At 32.4% G+C, this 10,772-nt stretch overlaps 1 protein-coding gene and 1 non-coding gene across 3 annotated transcripts; both read right to left on the bottom strand.

Annotated features, from left to right (window-relative positions):
- Window positions 1-3,361: 3,361 nt before the first annotated feature.
- LOC111997654 (uncharacterized) lies at window positions 3,362-4,335 on the bottom strand. The gene is made up of 2 exons (XR_010623974.1): window positions 3,894-4,335; window positions 3,362-3,730 (listed from the first exon to the last, which is right to left on the bottom strand). It is a non-coding gene; the product is annotated as an uncharacterized LOC111997654 (transcript).
- A 1,029-nt stretch (window positions 4,336-5,364) lies between these two features.
- LOC111997653 (uncharacterized) lies at window positions 5,365-8,432 on the bottom strand. Of its 2 annotated transcripts, none has more exons than XM_024029768.2 (3): window positions 7,951-8,432; window positions 7,693-7,840; window positions 5,365-5,848 (listed from the first exon to the last, which is right to left on the bottom strand). In XM_024029768.2, exons 1-3 carry the CDS (start codon window positions 8,353-8,355, stop codon window positions 5,622-5,624), a joined length of 780 nt encoding a protein of 259 aa, XP_023885536.1. In that variant the 5' UTR covers window positions 8,356-8,432; the 3' UTR covers window positions 5,365-5,621. The 2 variants fall into 2 exon arrangements, with proteins under 2 accessions (XP_023885536.1, XP_023885537.1); XM_024029769.2 differs by having other exon boundaries at window positions 5,764-5,848; window positions 7,689-7,840.
- Between the last annotated feature and the right edge of the window lie 2,340 nt (window positions 8,433-10,772).

Raw genomic sequence — 10,772 nt, 5'->3', positions numbered from 1 at the left:
TTCAACTAATACATGAGCAAACTGGTAACAAAATGCCAAGAAGTCATTTGCATGACTAATCACCAAAATCCCATTATTCACCTGTTGAACCTCTTCCAGACCAAGACCCTTTTATCTTTTAATTTGCAGATGATAATTAAAGGTGTTCAGCAGTGATGGATGTTTAAGTTGCAGAAACTGGAGAGTTTTTCACCCATACCCACTTGAGGGAGAAAATAATGTGCTTTCAATGAATGCAAAAAATAAAATGAGGATTAAAGTTGTATATCTGTCATTTAGCAAAGAAATGTATTTGGGTTAAGACTCAATGGAGATATGCACTAATAAACTACTCTTTGAGAGGGTTTAACTGGTAGAAGGGAAATTAAAAATCTTTTTTGGGAACTCTTAATGCATATTTGGATATTTATCTGTTTGTTCAATATAAACCCTCAAGATATACTAACGACTAAGAAATCAAGTTAAAGTCAACACAAAAAATGAATGATTAGGCTTTTTCTTTCTTTTTTCTTCTTCTCGGTGCACTGTTCACAGATTAATATTTACAGCAAGAGAACAGTCCTGTAAACCCCTATTTTCTTCCCTTTTTTACCACCTGAAATGATGCAGCCCAAAAGGCCACAGATTTAATTTTGTATCAGAAAACCTAACAAACTCAACACTGGTGAAAAAAAAAAAAAAAGTTGATGTATTGGCAGAAAATAGGGAGAACAATGAAAAGAGGTCCTAAATCTTTATTGTATAGCTTTGTGTTCAAAGATACAGCCAAGCTTCTATAAAATAGAAACTTTATAGGGAACTACGCCTCAGCCTTTTACAAATAAAACTCAGACCAGAGTAAATATTTTAGGAACAGCCCTTTGAGAACCTTAAATAGACCACAGAGTATCTCTGTAATTCAGAGTCCTATTCTCTAAGATAAAAGGGAAACATAAACATCAATACACTCTTTTACCAAAAAGATGTGAGATTTCCTTGACTCATTTATTACTTAGATATTAACTTCATTGAATTCTTTTTTGACTGACACAAGACCTGAGAAGAACAGTTTCTTAGTTTTAGCAACAATTGTAGAGATTGATGCATCATTTCTCTCAGGTTTGTGAAAAAATAGTCCTCAGGCTTCTATATTGTATGCATCTTCAAAGAATTCACTGATTCCTGCCCCTTAAAAACCCAAATTTTTTTAATGTGAGGCTTCTTGTAGTTCCTTGTCATCATAGTCTTCTGCTTGTTGAAATATTCTTCCTTTTTCACTTGCACACGTGGCACTGAAAAGTTAGATGTAACCTGCCCATATTTCTCCTAGAATTGGGATAGAACTAGCTGGATTTTTTAAAAATCTTTTTGAAGTAAATGAATATTGTCTCCGCCATCGTGTATCACATCTCTACCAAACTCCCACAGTTGACAGAAAATCATATGGCATGTTTCTAAGGGAAGAACATCGCATTTGATTTTTGTCAAAATATGCCTTAATCCTTACCAATTGAAAACTCAAGCAAACATGAAACACCTATTGGTGACCTTTAGCTCAATTCTCCTTTTAAAACAACTCATGAAATAAGGTTTAGGACAGTAAACCAACTCACAGAATAAGATTTAGGATATGCCCCAATTTCAAGTTCAATGTTGTAACAAGGTCTTTGGAGATAAAATTACTTCCACTTCCTGAATTAATGATGATGTTGCAATATTTACCTTTCACCTTTCCTCAAGTTTAGACAATTATGTCATTCTGTTTAATATTCATATCTTTCAAATTCAAAATGTCAGCGGCCTTTACCAGTAAAGCCATGCTGGTGCCACCGCAAGTGAGTTCCTAATTTTTACTCTTACTTTTTTCAACTTCTAACTCGTCTTTCTCACTTTTCATAACTCTTTGTGGACTAATATGTCACTTATGACCTGGCTTTGGACACCTGAAACACTTCAAGCTTTCACCCTTTCCTTTTAGAAAAACTTGTATTCTTTTTACCCCCATGGCATAATTAATTGTTGCTTGCTCCTTGACATAATCTCTTGATTCTATATTGTATGTTTGCTAAAAATCTCATTTTTCCAGCCTTTTTGACATCATTCTTACTCTTTCTTCAGGCCTTAAGCTAATTGGTAATATCATTAACTCAAAACATCCTATGACAACAAACTTTCTCCTAAACATGTGAATTCAACCCTGTGATGTATCTTACAATCACCTGAATCTCCATTCCATGAATTTGATTCATGAAAGCAACTCATAAATTCAGTTGTATGCTCTTCAACACTTCTCATGCCTTGGATTATACAATAAAACTAGAAAAGAAATTCTGGGCGTAGTCTGGTGGAAGGAATTTTTGAGGCATTCTCTCCCTCATCTTCTCCAAATTATCAAGCTTCCCCTTTCCCTTTCTTTCTCGCACAGTCTGAAAACCCACCAGGTTATAGCATGTCCCTGAAGCCTGATTACAACATATTTGGCCTTCTTGTGATTAGGTAACTCCTTCCATCCACCATCCACTAAATTGCTCAACCCAAGTAGCCCAATCCAAAAACTCATCTGGATGCACTGAACCATTAGATTCTGGAACTTCAACCTTTAACCCTCAATCATAAGTTCTTTTTTTATTTATTAAATTTTATAATATGTGGGGGAAGAGGGGGGGGGGGGGGTTGGTTCAAACCTTGGTTCTCCCTGTAAAGGAGACAGGATAATTCCACTGAGCTACAAGGCTCTTGACAACCCTCAATCATAACTTTGACCTTCATTTCATGATGATGTAGAAGAAGGGTTGAAGAAGAAATTCTAGCAACAAACATGACATAAGTCTGCTTACATCTTCATGTAGGCCAGGCCTTCAGTATGATGTAGAAGAAGCATTTAAGAAAAAAATTCTAGTAACAAACAAGATTAAAGCAAAGAAATCTTTGATAATTTATAAACTAACAAATGACACGAATATGGATATCACCACCAAAACACCACAATGGAATTGAAATCTTTGAAAATTTATAAAATTAAAAAGAAAAAAAATATACTTGCATATTTCATATTGATAATATAGAGAAACCATTGTAATTAATTTGTTTTAGCATACACTGAAATAACCCAAAAAAACAATTTGAATTAATCCACTTGAGTCTTTCCTACTACTGAGAAACCAAAGACCAGATACCATAATTCTAAAAAACAGATCCTCATTTATTTTCCTCATTTATATCGCGGGTCATTCTATGGTACACACTTTCTTTTTTTGGTATGTACCATTTCTACTAAATTTTAAACATTCATCTAATTTTATAAAATAAATGTATATTAAATAAGGCAATATCCTCCTCACATTACCAACAACAACAACAAAAACAGTTTTTAGCAAATGGGTGTGATCAAAGAAATTCGTTTCCTCATTTATCAAGCAAACCAACCAGCAATATCATAATTTTCAATTAGAAGAAAGGAAACAACAACTACTCAACTAGTAAAAACATGATAAAACTTCAAATAGACACTCACATTAGACTCTCCAAAGCGAAAAACCTCAGCAGGCATTGCCTAGCAACTGGGGTTGTCGCCATATCCAAAACAGCATTGCAGGCAGCCATCAACACTCTCCTTTTCTTCCAACTCCCCAATGCCAAGACCAAACTTTTCACAATCTCACCATCCAAACCAACCTGTTCGTTCAACTCCAGCGAGTACAGAGACAATGCCCCCACAATTTCAGCACTGTAACACACTATTTCTGCACTTCTGCAACAAAAAAAAACTCAAACAATTAGCTAAAATTCAAAATGGGGTTGCTTTATTTAATCGAAAAGATCACTTCTGCAACAAAAAAATTAGAAGAAATATCAAAAATTTGAAATGGGTTTGTGTTATTTAATCAAAAAGATGAAAGCTTTGAAGGGATTACTTGGAAGTGAGAAGGAATGGAAGCAAAGAGAGGATGGGGTTGGGGTTTGGGTTCTGTGAAAGAAAAGTGTGTTTGAGTTCGATGAGGCATTTCTTGATCAAAGTGAGGGAACTGGGTGTGTCAGAGTTGTGGATTGCTGCGAGCAATAGAGAGAAGATGGTGTCAGCATCGGCATGTTGAAGAAGTTGAAGACTTTTGTCATTTTCGGGTTTTCTTTTCCTTTTTCGGTGTTCGCTCTTCTTCTCGCGCCTCTCCATTCTGTGCTTTCTGTCGATGCCCGATGGTGTGCTATGGCTCTTGATCTGAGCTTGTTGGGGTTATGAAGTTAAACGAGCAATCGTTTGGCTTGGCTTGCTTTCCTAAGTGCAGTCGTTTACGAAATATTGTGCCTTGTGACACAACTTGGTGATCAACACAACTTTTTCCGCGACTCAAAACTTGTTTGAATAATTGCCCATAAATGGTGGATAATCACTAAATACCTCCTTCTTTTCTTTTCTTTTTTTTCTTTTTTTTTTTTCACAACTTGTTAAATTAGATAATTATGGGTGATAAACAATTACTTTTACATGAATTACTTTTTTTTTTATTTTTTATTTTATATACATGTGATTAACCACTTCACATAATTGTGACAAAAGTTGTGTCCTTATTGAATGTTATTATCGAGAGTAACCAAGATAAAGATAATTTATGTGACTTTAATAGTATAATAAATAGTGAGTTTCAGTTAATTCAATTGATAAAATCTCTGATGGTTGTATAAGAAATTTAAGTTTCAATCCCCGCTTATACCAAAAACTGATTGATGTTTTAGTCTGATGATAAAGAGCTATCATCAGGAGTGGATGTCATAGGTTGAAATTCTTTAAAAAAAATAGTATAATAAATAAATAGAACTTTTAAAAGATAAGTATAGTTTGTTGATTCATGCTAGAAGGCACCAAGAGCAATGGAAGAGAAACTCGTCATATAAGGATATGTTTGGAACAAAGAGAGATGGAGGAGAGAAGGAAGGATAGACAAGATGAGGATTGACCAAATTGTAAAGGAGTTAAGCACGTTCATAATGACTTGTAATAAGTTGGTGGAAAACTTTGTCAAGGGCAATACCAGGACTCCCTCCTATCATCTTCAAAGCCATTAGCCTTCCTAGACTCCTTAGGTCTTGCCATAACTTTATGAAATAGCTTGCATTTATCACATATGGGCGGAATCGCGAGGATACTCAATGGTAGCTTCCAAGTATTTCCCATTCCCCAAATCCACAACAAATAGCGGAGCCTAAGCGGATAACCAATTCTTTGTTGGTTCTTAGTGATGGATCAGAATAAATGGGCTACCAACTCCGATATGTTGGATTTCAATATTTAATCGAAAGAAGAATAATCTTAATCCAAAATGGAATTTTAAAAAGGGAAAGCTTCAAGCTTATTTAAAATGGATGAGGGGAGTATGATAGATTCCAATATTCAATCGAAAGAAGAGTAATAATTTACATAAACTACTTTGTACACATTAATATGCACAATTGATATGAAAATGTTTGCATTTTAAAACATGAAAATGGATGTGAAATAACAGATGTGAGAGTATAAAATGTCCTAACTCTAACTTATTGCAAGTTGAATCCAATCTTAACCCCATTCAACCAACTAATATCTACAACAACTACATAACTGTTGTTAAAAAAAAAAAAAAAACTACATAATTGCTTTTAGCACAAATTCATCTGTACTCGAAGGCCATGAGGTGTTCTTTGGTTGCATTAAGGATCGGAAGCTTTACCCTTGGTGCCATATTGGTTCCATAATACCTCTGGGGGTAGAACATAATGTACACTATTTGATTAGGGTCACTTTGAAGACTATATAGATGCTGTCCAGCGCCGTAGCCCCCTAGAAGTTGGTATGATCTCTCTGATCGATCCATTGTAAGACAAAGATCATCAGTGCCTGTCAAAATCCAAGAAATATAATCAGGCATTTCCTTCATACCAATAAGATATTAGTGTTAGATTTATTACTACAAAATAACATAGATTGATTAGTTACAATGTTAGGAGCGTATCAATTGTAATATATGTCAACATGCAATTCCAACAATGTGTCCTAGTTAGCCCAACCACAACAATCCACATCATTGATGCTTTTCCTTCGTTGTAGGGATCAATCACTGAATAGCCATTGAATTTGGTCTATATACAATAATAGATACTTTTCTTATAGTACTTAAGCACTGATATATATCCACTATTTCACAAACATATCTATAATTGATGTGGGAATGTTTATATTTTAATACATAAAAGTGGATATAAAAAAAATTAATTATATTCACTATTTTCACAAACATACCCATAATTGATGTGGGATGTCCATACTTTAACACATAAAAGTGGATGTAAAAAAAAAAAAAAAATGTAAAATAGTAGATGTAAGATAATCAAAACCCTAATAAAAAAGAGCCTTTGAATTCATTATTGAGACTTGGAGGATGTGGAAAGGAGTTGAGGTTTGTACAATTAGGCTGTATGCAGAGTTCTCCATTGAGTTATGACTAAATATCATGGTAAGAACAAAATCCGATTTAGTTAGATGCTCTATATATATATATAGTGTAAATATCTATTTCCTTCATATCATTTGTTAATGCTAATTACACAACATAAAATGGTTAATTACCAAGATCAACCATCTTTAACTCTCCATTTAAGCTCCAGTTTTATTTGAGTCCCATATAGAAGAAACCGAAAGACCAAAGATTAGACACAGATTGACAAAGAAAAAGCCCAAATTGACTCATTACAATCAGAATTGCCCATAATAACCCTGGCCCATCTTACCATATACACCCAACTTATTAAGGCCCAATCTTTTAATTTCTACTCGTTCTCATTCTACCCCACTCCCCTCCCAAATTTTGAAAGACTTCTTCTTCATTTTTTTATTTGAATCACCTTAATCTTTTTAGTTGTTTGATAAATTCAATCTTCTAAGATTTTATTGTTTAAAAATATTGGCAATCACTTTCTCACTCTAAGCAAAACTTTCTCTTTGCTACTCTTTTTGATCAATGCTTATCAAATTGATTTATTAACAAGGGTCTAGGTGAAATGCAAAATTTAATAAATGGTTTTTCCACTTTTATCTGCTCTGTTACTGTTTAGATTAATAGAAATAGATAGAGGTCTTAATTTTTTTTTTTTTTTTGATAAGTGATAGAGGTCTTAAATTGAAATGATTTAATTCAAGTCTTTAATTGACAAATATAAATACTTAATACTTAATATGAAACATTATATAAAGTTCAGGTCTTTTATTTGGTTTCTGATCAATTAAGACAAACAAACAATAATGAATTCAAGGCCAAGCTTTTCAAGGAAGACAACTAATTTGTGTATATTCATGTTCACTGCATTCCTCTTGATAAAGAAGGACCTTAAAGCTACAAGTCCAACTGTATAAGGGAATTGGGTTCGAAACTTCAAATCTCATCTACACTAAGAATTAATTGATGTTTTAGTTTTATAATAAACAAAATTGATTATAGAGTGGATGTCATTAGTTAAAATCCTATTGTTTTTGAAAAAGATAAATAAATAAAAGAGCTAGGAATTCTAAATGAATCCCAATTTCTAACCAACTAGTCACAAGACTCACAACCATACTATTATTATTTATGTTGTTGTTTATCTAATGGGAAGCCTGCTGCAATAATAACTTAAACCTAAACCAATGGAAATAGGATATATACTTAATAGCCAAAAAAAAAAAAAAGGGGATATAGACTCACTCACAGGCAGCTAATTCAATCTGGGTCTGGTAAATAAAATCCAGAACTGCAGAAATCTCTTGCTCAAACTGATGAAATGGTCCACTCACAAAATTCATCTTTCTTAGCTTACAGAGTCCCTCTCCGAGCTCCATCATGGCTCCTTTATGGTTCTAATTGACCACAAACGATCAAAAACACAATAACCAAATTTTGAAAAAAAGGAAGTAAATAAACTAAACCGATAAATTAATAAAGCAAAACCTACAAATGAAGTACCAACCTGGTTGAAGAGGTGATGGAACCCTACAGCACATTGTAGAATGCCATGAATAAGAGTTCTGGTAGGCTCTTGAGCCATATTCCACAGAGCTTCAAGATAGTCATGGCATTTATAGTATTCTCTGTCATTGAAGAGTGCGACAGCTTCGTCAAAGCTACAATTATCACTAGTATCATCATCATCTTCATAATAATGATCTTCCACAGCTGAGAATCGATATGAAAGGCGAGAGGAGGAGTTGAAAGAGTTTTTCATTAGTTTGGAAGGCTTTTCAGAATGAGTCTTGGGGACATATGGAGATGGTGATGAAGAAAAGAAGGTGAAATCATTTTGAGGAGGAATACAATGAGAGAATGATGATGAAAAAGGAAATATCTTGAGCGATGATGCACATGGAAGCGCCATTGAGGATTAATGGTAGAGGAAACATTTTCTGAGTTTGGTCATATTTTCCTGCTTTCGTTCGTGTGGTCGAGGCTCAGTATTCTCTAATATCTAGGTACCGTTAAATATAAAAGAAAAAAAAAAATATATATATATATATATATGGGGGTTATAAAATAAAGTCTATAATCTTTCCCAAAAATATAAAAATAACTAAAGTCTATAGCTATATTTTATTAGTTATAAATTATACTTTACAGCGTGGAACAAGGCCAGTTTGATATAGTTAGAAATCTTCTTAGCTCCTGAAAATTTAAGTAGCTTAAACCCATTCGTTAAGAGCATCCACATTAGTATGTGCAAAAAATTTTTATTTTGCACATCTAAAATCTATTTTTATTTTTTTTTAATTTTACACACTTATTTTTACAAAATACTTACATCAGTTTGTTTATTATATACATTTATTCAAATAAAATATTCACTTTTTTAACACTATGAACAGTAACCTTGAGAGGAGAGGGAAAGGAAAAGAGAGTGAAGTGAAAAGAGGAGAGAGAAAAAAAGAATAAAAAAATCATTTACACGGTAAACAATAATCGTGTATATATATACAGTCACTATTTATTTGCAAGACCATTGTGCATATTTAGACATTTTTACAAAGACTGATGTAGGGGTTTTTGGGTTAAAATGTGTAAAATTGAGCACTTTTTGTATTTTAGAAGACTATCCATAGGTTGATGTGGTTGCTCTAAGAAAATAAATCTATTGAAATGGGGTTCATGATCATCTTGGATGGATTTTTCAAAAAATTTCATTCATAATTGAGAAGTTGTTTCTAATGCATATTTATATAATACAATTAGTTAGGTAGATTAGGTAATAATCATCATGAATTATCTAAATATTACTATAACTAGCCGTAAACCCATGCGATGTGTGAGAACATAAATATTATATAATGAGGTGTAATATATAAAAAGTAACAATTACTTCAAGTATTGTCTATTTAAAAAAAAAAAAAGATTTTTACAATTTTTTTTAATCTTTTTATCTCTACAAATATATCATTTTATTATTATTATTTTTTATGTTTGATTAATATGTTTTAAGGTGACCTATATTCTTCTAACTTCTATTGTAGTGCATATTTGCTTAATATACAACTAAACTTTATAAATTTCAAATTTATTATTCAAATTTCTCATCTCTTAAGGAATAAGGAAATTAATTATCATAATAATCAAAACTCATTACAAAATTACAATATTATCTTAACCAAAATTAAAATGAAACTAAAGGAATAAATAATAGGCTTTATAATAATTTAGGGATAATTACAATTTACCCACCTGTGGTTTGACCCGATTTCTATGTGCCTACCCGTGGTTTCAACTTTGACACTTTGCCCACCTGTGGTTCTCACCGTGAGTGTGCCGTAACCCACCTCTCCACTTTCCGTTACTCTAACACAGAATAAGTAAAAAACAAATCCAAAACGGATCAAAAACTCTCACTCAAATCTTGAATATGAAGAACATGAAAAACATACCCAAATTTTGAAACTTGAGTTGGTTCACTAAACCCAGAACACGAAGATTAACCAAAAACTAAACTCAGATTTTTCTGTTTTTCATGTTCAAACTAATTGTACCCAAACTAAACCCACAATCATGTTCCGGGTTTAGTGAGTCTGAAGCAAAGTAGAAGAACATACCCAAAAACTAAACCCAGAAATCTTGAAGATTATACATAAATTAAATTACAAATCCCAAAAATCTAAAATCACAAAGAAAAAAAAAACAAAATAAAAAATGAAACTGACCTTCAGGCTGATCNTTCTAAATTTATTTCTTATGTAATTTCTACTATTACCAGAGAACATCTCTTTTTTAGTTATGATTAGAAATATGGTTTCCATAGTTAGAGTTTGATTAATTTTAAGTTTAAATTTAGTACTATGATTGTATTTAATTGTTGATTATTGATTTAATTTTTTAAGTGAATTTAACGGTTTATTTTACTACACTATAAAGTTTGTAATGTTCTCCGTATGGTCATCCCTGTTTTATTTTTTACTTCTCCTTACAACCTCTTTGTTTTCCAATTAGTGGTTACTAATTGATGTTTGATTTTTTTTTTATCCACTATTTATTACTTTGTATTGTTTTTTTTTTTTTTTTCATTTTTCATCTCTCTCTCTCTCTCTCTCTCTCTCTCTCTCTCTCTCTCTGCATTGGCAACCTATCGTTTTCCAAAATTTGATGATGATTCTATGACATTAAATTTGCATTATTAGTTTTATTTTATTTTATTTTAATTTAGTGTTTCTAAATTGACATTTGTTTTGAATTCCATTTTTCCTTTGATGCATTGGGTGCGAGAATGAGTGTTTCCCTAGCATTACTCCACTTTATGAGGACAATTCTATTTAT

The sequence above is a fragment of the Quercus suber genome, unplaced genomic scaffold (assembly GCF_002906115.3).
Source record: "Quercus suber isolate HL8 unplaced genomic scaffold, Cork oak 2.0 scaffold_386, whole genome shotgun sequence".
Taxonomy (NCBI): domain Eukaryota; kingdom Viridiplantae; phylum Streptophyta; class Magnoliopsida; order Fagales; family Fagaceae; genus Quercus; species Quercus suber.
The sequence above is the reverse complement of the archived record's forward strand: the minus strand, read 5'-3'. Positions and strand labels throughout refer to the sequence as shown.

Coding starts and splice junctions, on each gene's coding strand:
- LOC111997653 (XM_024029768.2), bottom strand. CDS start 8,355: ATGGCGCTTCCATGTGCATCATCGCTCAAGATATTTCCTTTTTCATCA. Junction 7,841..7,950: donor TCCATCACCTCTTCAACCAG/GTTGGTACTTCA, acceptor GTGGTCAATTAG/AACCATAAAGGAGCCATGAT. Junction 5,849..7,692: donor CCAGATTGAATTAGCTGCCT/GTGAGTGAGTCT, acceptor GGATTTTGACAG/GCACTGATGATCTTTGTCTT.